This window comes from Oreochromis aureus, linkage group 22 (genome assembly GCF_013358895.1).
Source record: "Oreochromis aureus strain Israel breed Guangdong linkage group 22, ZZ_aureus, whole genome shotgun sequence".
Taxonomy (NCBI): Eukaryota; Metazoa; Chordata; class Actinopteri; order Cichliformes; family Cichlidae; genus Oreochromis; species Oreochromis aureus.
This window is the reverse complement of record NC_052962.1, coordinates 25,165,740-25,181,352: the sequence shown is the minus strand read 5'-3', so window position 1 is coordinate 25,181,352 and position 15,613 is coordinate 25,165,740. Positions and strand designations below refer to the sequence as shown.

At 41.6% G+C, this 15,613-nt stretch overlaps 2 protein-coding genes across 2 annotated transcripts; one reads left to right on the top strand and one right to left on the bottom strand.

Moving 5' to 3' along the window:
• Nucleotides 1–1,582: 1,582 nt before the first annotated feature.
• On the bottom strand, nt 1,583–3,345 carry utp23 (UTP23 small subunit processome component). The gene is made up of 3 exons (XM_031738130.2): nt 2,985–3,345; nt 2,693–2,867; nt 1,583–2,261 (listed from the first exon to the last, which is right to left on the bottom strand). The coding sequence occupies exons 1-3, from the start codon at nt 3,170–3,172 to the stop codon at nt 1,872–1,874; spliced, it is 753 nt and encodes a 250-aa protein (XP_031593990.1). The 5' UTR covers nt 3,173–3,345; the 3' UTR covers nt 1,583–1,871.
• Nucleotides 3,346–4,253: 908 nt separating this feature from the next.
• rnf5 (ring finger protein 5) lies at nt 4,254–15,319 on the top strand. Its single transcript, XM_031738075.2, has 6 exons — nt 4,254–4,612; nt 10,876–10,894; nt 11,604–11,716; nt 11,788–11,845; nt 11,940–12,051; nt 13,227–15,319. The coding sequence occupies exons 1-6, from the start codon at nt 4,404–4,406 to the stop codon at nt 13,349–13,351; spliced, it is 636 nt and encodes a 211-aa protein (XP_031593935.1). The 5' UTR covers nt 4,254–4,403; the 3' UTR covers nt 13,352–15,319.
• The last annotated feature ends 294 nt before the right edge of the window (nt 15,320–15,613 follow it).

Below are 15,613 nucleotides of genomic sequence, written 5' to 3'. Positions count from 1 at the left end.
AACGTAGTTGGAACTCAAACAATGAACATATTTATTATTTACTCACTTTATATCCCAATCAGTATAAAGGATCACCTGCATCTCATTGTTTGTGGCTGCTGGCGTCTCACCAAAGTGAAGGAGTCCAGTGTAATGATTTGTTTACAGTCAGTCAAACATGTTACTTCTATTTTTCTCACTACTGCAGGTGAAGGTTTCCTTCTGAAGTCTCTCACCATCATATTAGACAGAAGGAGCATGCACTGTGTTTCCACGAGTACATTTAAACAGTTATTATAGTAGTTCTCTACAGACTCAACCAGCAGCTAATCATTATACAGCTGTAGAGTAGCACTTTAAGTATTACAGACTCTAAGTTGTTGTTGCTGTTGCTGTCAGTAAAAAAAAAAATTTAAAAAATAGACACGACCCAAATCCACACAACATACTAATTTCTAAGCAGGATTTGAGGATTGTGTAAACTTAAAAATAGTGATGGCTACCAGCCTCCTGACACAAATCCTATGGAAGAACAAGGTCTAGAACACCTAGCTGCCGGGTCATGACGGAAACATTAAAAGTGAGCATAATTTATCCACCGTTAATTTATGGCTGCTCTCTTATCACAGTGTGTTCTTACCGGCATTGGGAAAGACAGTAAAAATGACAAAACAGTGATTAGACTTAATTGCTTATTGTCAAAGGTCTATTTAAACATAAATCCTATATGATCTTTTTCTCATGTTCATGCTGTCTGAGGCCCGCCTGCCTGACCAGGGGATAACAATACCCCATCAACCTTCAGGCTGAGGGGTAAAAATCACCTGTTTTTTCAGCGCACCGTGATTATGCACACTTTCCTATGATTCAGATTTAAAATTCCGATAAAACAGGTCTGGGAACACCTTTAACAACTCCTGCTGCTTCCTCTCTAAACTTATAAGGAATTAAGTTTTCTCCATCATTGCCTGTTAGTATAAATATAAAATATTGCAACTTTTCATCACGTTGTCTTGGATCTTGTTACTATGTGCTGTGGATTTGGGACACAGTTTAATAAAACCTAGCTTCGGGACCTCAGCCTATAGATGAAAACATGAGTGGTCTGCTATACTTGCATGCTATCCTGAAATATTTGAATCGAGTGCAATTTGTGTGAAATTTCTTTTTATTGCCATGTTACTTTTTTTCCCAAATCCTTAAAATAACTTGAGGTCAGATTCACTTTACTCAGTGTCCTTATTGTATATGGATACAGTGATGCACTGTCTTGTTTATTAAGACAATTAAGTTGTTGTGCTCTGTCACTTTTGATAGTATTAATTTATTGTTGTATTGCTGTATAGCAGCTAAAGAGAATGAATTGTTTTTTTATTTAAAAGCAGATTTCATTATTAATCTCTAGAATGGCTGGATGACAGGATCAGATGGAAACTGGATGGACTTTTGTTGCTGTAAGTCATCGTGGTACGAGAAAATACTGCAGCTTAAATTTAATCTGCACGAAATACCAACAGTGGAAACAAGTTAATGTGTCCACACTACAGAGACAGCTGAATGCATTGTTTTTGATATCCTCTTCCATCTAAAAAAAAAAAAGAAAAAGGGTATACTGTTTAATGTCTGAGTGCATCTTATATTTTAAACTATGTGCCTGTAATGAAACCTGCTTTTTTGATTTTGTATAAAAGAAATCATACAGATGTTGTCTGAGAACAGTTTCATTCCCTTGCCTGTAAGGTTTTTCAAAATAAAACAAATACCACTACAAAATGGCATTTTTAAAATATCATTTATGTAAAAGACAGTTTTTTTCCTCTGCAGTCATATCAAGACGTAAACCTATAAATCAGGTGAATGGAGAAGGCTGAAGTCTCTGTCTTCCTGCTGTTTTATGTATTAGCAGCTGTGCCATCTCCTGCCTCCACTTTTGGTTTCTTGTGTCGGCTTCTCTTCCTCTTCCCCTCCTGCTCCGTCTTCTTCAGCGGAGGTGTCGGGACTCCTTTCTTCTTTTTCTTCAGGCAGCTCAGCGGGTTAGGGTTGGACTGTTTCCTCTTCCTCTTCTTCCCACGCCTTTCTCTGTCCTTCTGGCCAATTCCCTGCTCCTCCTTCAGGGTCCGGATGCTCTGTTGCTGGGCCAGGCTGACCAGCTCTCCCAGCTGGACGGCCTGGACGTGGTCGAGGGACCCCTGGCTGGGCTTGTCCAGCACAATTGTGTTGAGGATGATGTAGAGCAGAGGAACTCCTGGAATTTTCTTCAGCCCCGTGGTGACTGTGTAGTCCTGGAGACATAATGAGACAAAGGAGATATCTGTAACTTATCTGTCATCTGCTCCACTGAGCAGTTATAATCCGAAATCAGACAAGAATGGAAACAAGTTTTCAGCAGCTGATCTCCTCGGTTCCCAGATGTTTACAGGCTGTTGTCAAAAGAACAGGGCATGATACACACACACACACAACATGTCCCTGTAACAATTTTTTAGACTTGTTGCTGCCATCAAATTCGAAATAAGCCAGTATATTTTCACAAAAGAGTAAAAGGAATCAATTTAAACATTTTCTACATTTTCTATGTTCTACTGTGGGTAGAAAATTAAAATCGCTGCATTATGGTTTTCATTTACATTTTCCACATCGTTAGAGCTTTTGGGGAATCAGGGGTTTATCAGAGCACCCAAAAATATTTTCCCACTTTCATCTCATTATTTACCTGTGTGGCAACGAAGTAGTGGTGCGGGTTGGTCTCTTCCAGCATGGACAGCAGACACTCTGATGCTGAGACCGGCTCCTTGAAATGCGGACACTTCCTGACCTGAAACCTCTGCAGGATGATCTTGGCCCCGTACAGCTGTTTTCCAAGCGTCTCGAGCTCCTTCAGCGCACAGCTGAACGTGAACACGTGGACACATTATTAAAACGTGTATGATGACGGTGTTGTGCCAAAAAGTGATCGGGGGTAGTGGGTGGGGAGGAGGGGGGTGCTCAGAGGTGAATGCACTCACCTGGTGGTGCACAACTGCACCTCTCCCATCAGGTATTTGGGCATCTGCTCTTTGATCTGAATCTTGTTCTTTAAGGCCGCTTGACAGAAAGTGCCATCGATGAGGATTTGGAAGGGTTCCCTGAAGCCGAAGTTGTATTTGTAGAAACTGATCGTCTTCTTGGCTTGTTTCTGCCGCTTAATCTTCATGGCGGCGGGCCAGTGACGAAAAAGCGCGTATTAAAACACAAACAGCAGTCAGTGACGCGCGTTAACCGTGAAAATACTGTTAACGTTACAACGTTAGAATTATCACACACAGCATGGGCGCTGTACACAACACGCTTACCGTCCGTACTCCTCAACTGTCCGAGTGGAAACAACATGTAGGACTAAAGTTCCCTCTTTCTTTCTTTCTTTCTTTCTTTCTTTCTTTCTTTCTTTCTTTCTTTCTTTCTTTCTTTCTTTCTTTCTTTCTTTCGTGTATGTTGTGAGTGTAAAACATTTGGGTTAAATTATCAAAGACCTCCAGCCTGTCGCTATTAATTATTTTTCTATGAGCAGCAAATATTCTTCCTATTTTCATGAAATTCATTAAACAGTAAAAGCGAATAAATAATGTTTTTGTTGTTGTGGCGTTAGAGTTTAAATTTAACCTGTTATGCTGTGCAACAGTCTCGAGTCACTACTCATATCTTTATATTTTACTTCTATGGAGCCAGACTTTCTTGTGATTTTTAAAGTGGTGTAAGCAGCAGGGGGTTTTTTTAAGTTTTTTTTTTTTAATTTCAGTCCTTACCTGACTATTTTCAGAGGAACGTTTTCTGTGAGTTAAGCCACTTAACACTGAGCTATGAATCATTCAAGGATAAAAAGGATGAACCAGTGTTGTGTCTACATATAACAGAAAAAGATACATTTAGGCGCGTTGATATTCACAGCTCAACAAAGTTTATTACAATTTTCTTAGCTGAGTCTATGAAACATGCCCGAATGTTGTGTTTCCCAAAGAGCTATTAGGCGATGTTTTTGTTTGTTTGTTTGTTTTTGTCATGTTTCAATAAATCGCTTCTATTTTCCTACCACAAACGAAATGAGGATTGGCTAGAGACGAAGGTGTACGTATCAGTAATTCATCTTCTTCTTACTACTACTACTATTATTATTGTTATTGTTATTATTATTATTATTATTATTATTATTATTATTATTATTATTATTATTATTATTATTATTATTATTATTGTGGTGGTGTTTAAATTAAGACCGCCCATGCGTCCTGTTTCTCCCGGAAACGGAAGTCGTCTCTCGGGCAGAGACAGCAGCCTCGGCTCGGTCGGTGACAGCAGCAACCGTTACCGCTGACAGCTAACGTTATTTCGGGTCTGGCCGCCGCGGGTTGGCACACTTCGTTTCTTTCTTCGTTTGGAAAATAAACACTATGGCGGCCGCGGATCACCGGTTCTCGAGTGACGGCGGGCCGGCCAGCAGAGGAGGGTTCCCGGCCGGGGAGAGCAGCAACGACCGCGACGGTTCGGGTGGCGGCAGCGGGGAGAGCGAACGGGAGCCGGATCGAGCCACCTTCGAGTGCAACATTTGCTTGGACACTGCCAGGGACGCCGTCATCAGTCTGTGCGGACACCTGTTCTGGTACGTGCTGGTTTCATTTGTTTCGCAAACACGGACTTAGTGTGGTTTGTTTGGCCGCCTGTTAGGCCTCCTTTTGGGTTGTTTCTAACGGCGGAATCACGCCCCTCGACGCTCCGGTAATCAGTCGGTTGTGAACGGGATAAGAGACTATTAGATAACTCTGTGAAGGGTGTTTGTCTTCAGTATGTAGCTGAACTTTAACCCGTGATCTAAGCCGCCTTTTTAATGCCTTAAAGAGTGATGACATGTTTTTTAAGGTAATAAAGTTTCTGGAATCAGCAGATCCTAATAAACTAAATGTGGGACAAAGAAGGTATTTGTGTGGGACACTCGGAGTTGAGAGAATATCTGAAATTTGGAAATAATAGAAGAAATGCACAACAGGCTATATAGGCTACAGGTTTGGCATTGACTGAAGCAAATAAGGTTTAAAAAAGAAGCTGAAGTTTGCTGTTTGGATCTTATGCACAGTCTTTGTGTCCTTTTGTAATCAATTTTCCTTTCCACAGTAGTTTTTCAAACTGTGGTTTTCATCAGGGATGCATCTATGGACTTTTTATTCCAGGGTCAGAGATTGTGCGGGGTTTTTAATGCTAAAAAAGGGATGCGGGATTGGGAATCATGTGAGGTAATGTATAACAGGCAGTTATCCCTTTCCCCTTGGATGCCTACTAGGGTTAACCATTGTCTGTCTTTTCTGAACTGAGCAGTTTCTGTCATATTTCAGGAATCCAGAAGACAGTGAATGTGAATGGGTATGCATCAGAGCTTACTAGAGGAAAAATTGGAAAAATCCATATCTATCTAAATATCAATGACTAATGAGTCATTGTAAACCTCATTCTGTGATAGTCTGTAATTTGTTAGACAGTAAGATGTTTTCGGGGGGGTTGTACACCACCACAGTGGATTTCAAATAAATCAATCTGGGATTGAAGCGCACACTCTCAGCTGATGAGCAGTTTCATAGCTGGATTATTATCAGTTCTCAGTGTTCCATGTCTGATTTAACAGACCAAGATAAGTGCGTACTGTGAAACCACACGAGTCTTTAAAAAAGTCTGTGATGCAAGTTTTTGGTCAGACCACCCAGCCCTAGTCAGAGGTCACAGCTGCAATTGGCGCCTGGTTTGATCGGTGACACATTAACTTCTGTGTTCCACCTCCCTGCTGATCATTGGCAGCTTTCAGATCAGGTTCACAATATGCTGAATGCACATAATGAGCAGTGAAAACGCCTTGTAGCTGTGGCCTCGGTGAGCCAGAATCCTGAGATTAGAAACCAGCATAGCTGACAAGTTTTATCAAAGACTGAAAGTAGGTGTTGGGTAACAGCCGTAATTCTAGTTTGTTCCATCACTGTTGGCTCTGGCCTTGCACAAGGCTCAACCTTCAGGCCACTCAGTGTTGAATATTTACACACGTTCAGTGATGTGGTGGCTTCATTCATGAGTTGTGACTCTTGGCTGAGGTTAATGTGGGATTAGGGCCAACCCGAAGGTCATCCTAATCTTTTCCAGCAGAACTGTAGCTGATGTCAAAGCGTAGTGGGCACCTGTTTGTAGTTTTAAGTGACGAAGGCTGGATGAGTGTGTTTTGGCAACAGAGACCTGTGTGGGCTTACACAGTGACATGTTTGCGATTGTGGATGTTCTCTCTGTTTCACAGGTGAGCTCAGCAGCAAACATGGAAATAAAAATCGACGTGTTCTTTAACTGCCCAAGATCTATCATATCATCTCACCCCCAGGAAATAACATGATAGGAGCAACCCGTGGTTTAACTTTTTATTTTGTCTTTTATTTGAAACAAAAATTCTGATAAGGGATGCAAAATCTAAGCAGGCAAGAACTAGAGCAAACCAGCTACCACTGACTTCTCCAGTCTGCAGGTGACTGAACAGGAAACCCTGATAAACCTAAAGGCATAGAATGAAACACTGCATGTGTGGGGAGGAGGGTAAATGTGGCTTGTAGTTTTAAAGCGGCCTTTAAGAGCTCATTTAGACTACAAACCGCAGCTAAGCGTACATACTTGCATACATACATATTGTATAGACTTCAAGCACTTCATCTACGACTCCTTCATGGCCACATGCAATGTTTTTTGGACTCTGGGAGGAAGTCGGACCTACCCAAACACAGGAAGAACGTACAGACTCAACACAGGAAGGCTCCGCCCAGCCAGTGGATTCAAACCCAGAACCTTCTTGCTGTGAGGTGAAAGTGTTTAGGTAAAAATTGCATGATGTGAAATACAAGAAGCGCACTAATCATTACACAATTTTGGTGTGGGTTTGTCTATTTTGGTCCTTCCAAAACAACCAAACTCACTCTTCACCCGGCTTTGTCAGGCTTAATTTAGTTTGGTTGAACTTTTTTTCCTGTTGCTTCAGTTGAAGGAAGTTTTTATTTCATTACGCAACTTGTGAAAGGAAAATGTTGAATGATTCACACAGCTTAGAGGGTTTGAGTCCCGATCTTAAAAACTTCTTTTTATCACAGTGTTTGAGGTCTGAAATGCATTGTTATTAGGAAATATTGTTTTAGGCTTACTGTTAATCTGTAGAAACGACCCTACAGTTAGAGGCACAGTTGCCTTACAGCGTTGTGTTTAGGCTCCCTCGTTACGTGCTGATGTAATTTAGTTGCCGTGTTACTCGTGTCTCCCTCTGCTCTCTGAAGTCCTGATGAAACGGCGATGATGAAACCGTCAGCAAGGATAGAAGAACACCTTTAGATTAAAGTTGCATCAGCGCTGCAAACCTACGTCTAATCTTTTTTAACCACACGAAACTCCCAGCCTTTCACCTGATCAGCTGAGCATTCATTCTGACTGTGTGGCCGATTCTCCATCAGTAGACTCCTGCTAGTTTATACTGTGTGCACTGTGCAGCTTCCAGATTTATGTGTGAGAGATGTTAATTTCCTTTTAACACTTCAAGGTTAATGAGTGTGACATCTTTACAGTCCCAGAGTGAGCGCACACTCAAGCGTAATTTTCATCCACACAGGCTGCAGAGCAAATGAATTTGCTCCTCCAGAATGAGAGTTCATCAAGTTAGAATTAGAAATGTATCAAAAAAATAAATATGCTCATTAATATTATCCAGTAAGCCTCTGAAAAGAATCCCGCGTTTAAGTTGGCATATTTAAAACCTTAAACAGTTTGACATAAAGGTATGATTATAAAGTAGTTACATTTAGGTTTTCCGTAATCTGACTTGAGACATCCCAAACCCCCTTTTGGGAACCACCGACTTTTAATCACTACATAAATCTACACTCATTGGTTACTCTTAGGAGTTGGACCCCCTTTTTGCCTTCAGATCGATCTTAATATTGATATGATAGCATCACACAGTTCTTGCACATATTATGATGCGAGTCTCCTGTTCCATCACATCTCAAAGGTGCTCTGAGATCTGATGACTGTGGAGTCCATTTGAGTGCAGTGAGCTAATTGTCATGTTCAAGAAATCAGTTTAAGATGATCTGATCTTTGTGTTTCCATTCCTGGAAAACATATCAAAGTCACGCTTACTGCTGGGAATGGGCTAATGTGCTGTAAAGCAGTGGTGGCGCCACTGGATCTTTTGAAAATAGTTAAATATTGTAGATATTGATGTTTTACTGTTACTGTTTTTGTTAAATTATGATTCAAGTGTAGCACTAAATAATTCTTGTGGTGCTTAGAGAGTGATTGATTATCTTTTATCAACACCAGTGCAATTATTGATTCTGCTTATAGGTCACATTGTTCAGTGTAAACAGTGTAGAAATGAAGCATAAAAACAAAAGCTTGCGTGCAAATCAGGTGTGCGGTATAATCTGGCAGGATTGATAAAAGGTGTTGGTTAGGTTGGAGCCTGATCAGCCTGACAGATATGGAAGCAGTTCTCTCTTTGATGTTTCTGGTGTGTTTGATTGTTTAGGCTCACTAATGTGATGCGACTCATGTGGATAACATAACTGTCCTATGCTTTGTTTATTGACGTTTATAGTTAACTTAAAAGTGGTTAATGTGCATAGATCAGACTCGAACACGTTCTTAACAAGAGAGCAGAAATTTCTGGCTTTATCTGGTGAGGTGTGGAGACGGTTTCGCAAGAGTCTTTACAAAAACAACGCTGCTATGAAAAATCAGTGCCTCAGGATCAGTTGGTTTACTTGCTGTTCAGCCTGACGCAGTTTTCTATTGACATAAGATTGGAACGTCTTCCAGATTAAGTTAATTTTACATGGAATGAGCCATACGGATTATTGGATTATTATTAATCTCTGGCTCTTTTCCACAGTGCGTCTTTTGTCCTGTCCCCCTCCCTCAGCCCCAACTGGTCACAGCGGATGGCTTCCCCTCCCCTCTCTCAGCCTGGTTCTGACGGAGGTTTCTTCCTGTTAAAAGGAAGTTTTTCCTTCCCGCTGTCACAAAATGGGGTTTTTTGTTTTGTTTTTTGCTGCATTCTTGTTTTAATCTTATGAAATGAGACTCAAGTGAGGTCACTTGAGTCTGTGGTACAGTAAGGAGGCATATAGTCTGCAGGGTGGCTTCATTGCCACTTATTGGATATTAAGCAGTTAGTTTCAGGTCGTCTAAACGTGTGCCCACATGCTTAGTCGGAGCCGATAGGTTTGTTTTACTAACTGTGGCTTTGCACTTTGTTCAGCTGTTGGTATCCTTCTCAGCAGCAATCTGATAGGCGGTATTAAAGCAATGTACACACTGAGACGTGCTGTGAAAGTGTGAGCATGTGTGTAAAGATTTGCAGATTAACACAGGGTTTTGCGTTATGGATTGGCTCTGCTGGTTGTTAGTTTGTTCACATTAAGGTGTTGACTTGGGCTCACCTGATGCGGTGAATATTATGTAATTGTTATGGTGTCAAAAACAAGCCCTGCCTGTTCCTCTGCATGACTGGGGTTAGAGTAGAAAAGAATTATATAAGTACTACTGCACTAGTTACTTAACGTTATCAGTTTATCTTACAAAGAATCTCTGGCGTGTAGAAAGGATTTACAAACAGAAAACAGTTGAGGCACTTAGAGGAAACTTTTACCACAGAAATTTGTTTTCACCTTTCCAGCACACTTAAGGTACCGTTAAATCTGCTGACTGTGTTTTCTTTATAAATATTGCCAGTATAAAAATGTTCTTCTCACTTCAAGGAGAAATTTTAAGTGGACTAGTTATGCTCAGGTTTCGTTCTATACTTTTTATTCTTGAAATCTTTAAACCAACTAAGTGAAACTGATCTCCCTCTTTGCGTCTCAAACAGCATCTCTCATTGCCTGTTTGTACCATTACTGCCATCTTGTGGCCACAGTTGCCTATTGTCTCTGGAAGCAGGATTAACTTTGCTTTAAGTTCCAGTGGAATCTGAAGCACCTCTCCATTTCACGGGCTTGTCCATGTCATTGTAACAATAGTTTAAGTTTGTCAAGCTGAGACCCCAGCAGCTTTTCTTACTGTTTGCTCCTGTCCTTTGTGGATAAACCTGTGTGGTCTGTAACAGTAATGGGAGACTGTCATGCTAGGCAATCTGCCGTTCATTTTCTCAGCTTGCGTTTCAGTGAAAGTCACAGCACACCACTGACCTCGTTGTTTTAACCTTTGCCCATGTTAAATATGAACAGCCACCAGTGTGACAGTTTCTGGGTGACAGTAAATAAGAAAATGAACAACAGGTTTAATATTTGTCTGTGCAGATCATATATAAAAGATAGATTCATGGGCCAAAAGTAACTATATTTGCACATCCGCCTCTGTCAGCAGCCACCAAATAGTTTTTTGTACCAGGCTGTAAATATGTTTTTTCTTATTCAAGGTTGGTCATTTTGTGTGGATGACACAAAGTGACAAAAACTATTTCTGTTGTTTGTCGTGGCCTTGATGTAGCTATAAGCTGTTATATGAAGAAATATTCAGCACTTGAGTACTGTTTGTCTTGAAAATACCGCAGTGTTGGGGCGTCTCCCCAAACCTGCAGCCTGGCCTCCCACAATGCAGCAGCAGGTTGGCCTGGCCCGCAGTCTTGACAACAGATGAAGCTAATTAATGCAAACAATAGGGAGCATTTTAATCAGCCACATTTGAGGAGCAGGTTTGTCTGTTATTTAAAATTTCTGCTCTCCTCTGGAACTCATCCATTATATATTCGGGTAAAGATAAATGTCTCCAGGAGTGTGGGAGTTACTGTTGATGTTTTAACTGAAAGATGCTGTTGTGAGAATGTAAATTAATCTTTTTGTTTCTCGCTCTTTACAGCTGGCCCTGTCTTCATCAGGTGAGTGTTTCATACTTCCTGTAGTGTGTTTTTACAGGGCTTTTAGAGACTTGAGCAAGCAGTTCAAGGTAATTCAATTTCAATATTGAAAATTGTGATATTTGTTTTTAAAGTGGACCTGATTCACAGCTCAAAATTATGATTATTTATATTATACTGGAACTTGTGGAGGCTCCTCAGCTTTCTTAAGCAAGCTGATTCCCATTTAAGTAAACTTTTTTCTGATTGGCTGCCCCCCACAAGGTTTGGACAGAAGGTGGGTGGGGCTTTTTGTGCTGAAGCAGTCTATAAGGGCTCCTAGCATTTGGCTCAGGATTATTCATTTAATGGGTCAAACTAACAGCACAGCAAGGAAGACCTCAGTGAAGGTCTGAGCATGTCCACACAGTCCTGAGAGGGGGCCTGTAATCAGCACAATCAGTTAAGGGTGATGATGTAAGCTCAGTGTGGAAGCTGCACCTGTCAGTTGATTTAATGCAGCTTAAAGATGCTAATGTACTTAATGCCTCCTCTTACTGCCACTTCCTGCGCTGCTCACCACTGTAAACATGTTGTGCTTCACATCTCTCGCCGTAAATAAAGTTTTAGAAAATGCAGTGGGTAGCATCGCTGAGGTTCCAGTCTTGAATCGGTAAGTACAGATGGGTTTGTGTGACGTGTATTGCAATCATTCTGACATCCTTCTCCTCGCTCTGCTCCTCCTCATCAGTGGTTGGAGACACGGCCCAGCCGACAGCAGTGTCCCGTGTGCAAGGCGGGCATCAGCAGAGAGAAAGTAATCCCGCTGTACGGCAGAGGGAGCTCCAGCCAGGAGGACCCCAGGTACGCAGTCTTCGCTGTGTGTGTGTCTTTTTTGGTTGTTAGCTTCTTTCTGACTGTTTCGGCTGTTTCAGGTTGAAAACTCCACCCCGGCCTCAGGGACAGAGAACAGAGCCCGAGAGCAGAGGCGGGGTGAGTTGGTTTATATTTTCAGACTGGTTTTTAAATAAAAAGTTAAGTTTAGCTTATATTAAAGCTTCTTTGCCGGGTTTCTCTCTTCGCTCAGATGTTCCGCGGTTTCGGGGACACCGGCTTCCACATGTCTTTCGGCATCGGCGCGTTCCCCTTCGGCTTCTTCACAACAGTCTTCAATGCCAACGACCCCTTCCACAGAGCAGGTAAACAAAGGAAATAAAGTCTTCTGCCATTACAACTGAACCCCAGAAAATCTCAGCCTATCGTTAATAGATAATGATTATGCTTTTGTATTCATTCAAACTGAGTGTATAACAAGGCTCTCTGTGTGTTTAGTAAAAGTACAGCTCAAAAGAATTTCAGCAAATCCAAAAATTATGTTTGGATTTTCTTCCTTGGATTTACAAATGCATGCGTATAACAGTGAGAAGACATGGAAGCATTAGCAAATCCGTAGTCAGGCCTGAATAACTTGACTCATCAGTGTGAATAATTACAAGACTGCGAGTCTGAAGCCCTCAGGTTATCAGTGTGCTAAATGATTGGTTTTAAGCAGCATTAATCCCCTAAGCCACGATTAAAACCCTTTAAAGTTTCTTCCTTGTTATTTCTCCGTGTTTCACTTATGGACCTGTTTAATTGGTCTTTAATTTTCCATCTTAGATTTAGTATAGTTTCATTTTAAAGCACATGTTTTCTCCATCACTCATCTCCAGACACTTGTAATAGATTGTATTTTAAATTTAAATCGAACAGAATTATAGTGAAAACTGTTTCCCATCAGTCTTTTTGCCAGGGGTCAGCACAGTCTCTCTTGTGCTGACGTATGGAAGCTCGTTTCTACCACAGGAGCAAAAAAAAAAATACAAATGAACACTTATTTTTTTTTCAGAAGTTGGAGTTGGAAAGCTATACAAATATTTATTTTTAGTGGCGAAACCAATTTTCCACAGAGGAGTTTGTACCATGAGTGCGACTCTTCTTGTTTATTCAGCGTGCAGAGATTTGCTGTGTGAGCATGCAGTAACACTGCCCTCTAGAGGTCAAAATGTTCCAGTACACATTGTGTTTTATCAATGGGAAAACTGCATCAGTCTACCACCCCCACCCCCCAAAGGGAAAAAAAAAACTCAGATGCTTCAGGCTGTTAAAATAGATCTAGAAAGGAGAAGAAAATAACTTAAGTGGATTCTTCCACTGAAGACTAAAGACGTGTGGGGTCAGAGTCAGTTTGGCACAGGAAACAGAGCAGGAGCAACCTGAAAATGGCTTCAGAACTGGATGCAGTCCAGTGGTGCACAAGGAAACTTCCCCAAGGAACAAACTATACACACTCACAGCTATACTAACCTTCACAATCCTTCTTCTCTACCTGTAGATCAGTACGTCGGTGACCACCAGGGCAATGGCGACGGCAATGGCAACAACGGCAATAACAACTGGCAAGACTCTCTATTCCTGTTCGTCGCCATCTTCTTCTTCTTCTGGCTGCTGAGCGTGTGACGCAGACCTGGTGGCGGACACACGAGTGATTATTGATGTCTGGGAGGGAGGGGCGCATTAAACAAACAAAAAAAACAAAACGGCAAACACAACTCGCACACTTAACCCGAGCCACAGACACACACTCGCGTTACATTTTCTAACCGGAGGGGGTAGAGGGAGGTTTGTGTTTGAGACCATGAATACAGCAGTTTGATTTTTCTCTTCCTCACTATATCAGATCACTTCAGGACACCCCTCTCCTCCACCTGCTCTTTATTTATGCAAGAAATTCACTGGAAAGTAGTGCAGCACCTGTCCCCCAACGCGAGTTAGCCCTCCCAGTGTGCACACAGCTGTAGATGGATGCACAGAGAGCATTAAGAGGCAGTATTACATGATCAGGGGGAGCTACGTCGCGAGATCTTGTTCGTCTTTTGGTGTCCAGTGTTGCAGAAGAAGAAAGCTGGGTGGAGCAGTCTTTAGGAAAGTGGGTTTTCCTGAAACACAGAGAGAAAGGGTTTGAGAGGGGTTAGAATACAGGGAGGGGGTAGGTCTTTCTTTAAAAAGGCCAAAGAGTAGCAGATCGTTCACGCAGGATGGATGGTGGAGGGTGAATAATTGCGTTCCTGTTTACAGCTTCCTCCTGAAACGTTCTCGTAGAATTGGCGACAGACAGAAGCGGCCCTGTGGGATGCTTTTGTTTTTTGTTTTTTTTTTCCTTCTTCTTCTAAACATTTTGTCTTAACAAAAACTGCCTTCGCACTGTGAAGCTGTCTGTAGTCGGAGCTGCCCTAAACCTCGGGGCGCGTGCCGTTGTCGGACCACTTGTTCCTTGTAGTTCCCTGCGTGTTTGGGGAAAAATGGGCCGGTTAGGTTGTTTTTCATGCCCACGTCAGCTACTTTAAAGGGTATGAGGTGCACAGTTAACAAAAGGGGGCAGAATAAATCAACATGCAGGATTGAAGAGCAGCAGTTTGGTGAGCCGTTCTCCTCCCCTCACACGTGATTTAAAAAAACAAATCTAAAATACTTCCTTTGATTTTTCCTGACTGTATGTGTCTGAGTGTGTGTGTGTACATTCTGTATTTGTACATATGGATATTGTAAATGCTGTTTTTATGTATTTCTGACTGGAGGACCAGCCGTGGAGAGCAAAAGAGGACATGTGGGTCTTGAGATGCTTCTTGCTTTTCAGAGCTCATTTGATTAAAAAAGTTAATAATCCTCCTCCTGAGAAAGCAGACTGCTGTTGCCCCGCTAATGTGATGAGTTGACGAGGCTTGTAGTTCTTTTGACTGTACAGCAGAGTAACTGACACAAACTCATTTTAATGTTTAAAAATGTGAAGTGCAAAGTGTTGAAAGACCCCCGATTTCATTTTTTTCTTGAATATTCTACTCAAACATGGGACTAAATAAACGAATCAGTCGTATAGCGCTTTATGCTTCATGTTTTTCCCACATCAGAATCTCCCACAGGTTTGCAGAAATCAACTGTACTCAAGTGTGAGCTACTAGGAGTCTGATAAGCACTTCTTCCCCTCTTCAGACCCACCTCACACTGAAAGGCTTCTTTTAACTTTACAGCACGCAGTGAGCTCTGCCTGAGAATCCAGAATGGCTCGAGCCGAGCTCCGCTGATCTGCATCCAGGTCTTTAGCACTTTCAGGTTCACATCGGGGTCAGAGATAAAAGCGGGTCCTCTGTAGCTGCCCAGGGCTCATCCTCTTTCAACACTTGATGTTGTGAGGCTTATGTGACACTAAATTAAGTGATGGAAGTCTTTGGAGAAACATGGAGACGTAGTGCAAAACCAAAAATGAACTAAGATTAAAACATGGTCTCGTTCTGTGTCGTCATTTTTGTATCTTATTGATTTGGGCAATTAAACAACTGACTTAATTTACAGAAAATGTTCAAGTTATTCATTGAAAGCTTCTCAGATGTGATCATTTGCTACATTAAAAGCTGACCTGTTGTAATTTTCCTTATTTTCTGTCATATATATGTCAGAGGTGTAACTGCTGTAGGTGTTGTGCCAAAAAGTGAACGTCTGCCAAAAACTGATTGTGGCTTCTACCTTGTAACAGGAATGCTGTTTGTGGTGTAATGTCATTCATGATAGATTTATTTGACATATGTGTCACATATTATATGCCAACAAGTTATTTAAATCAGTTTAAATACAGAAAATCACTTTTTGGCACAACACCGGCTCTACGTGGACGGATAGCTCTACAGCAACAGCAGCACCAATCCCTGGTTGTGTTAACCAGGGGGT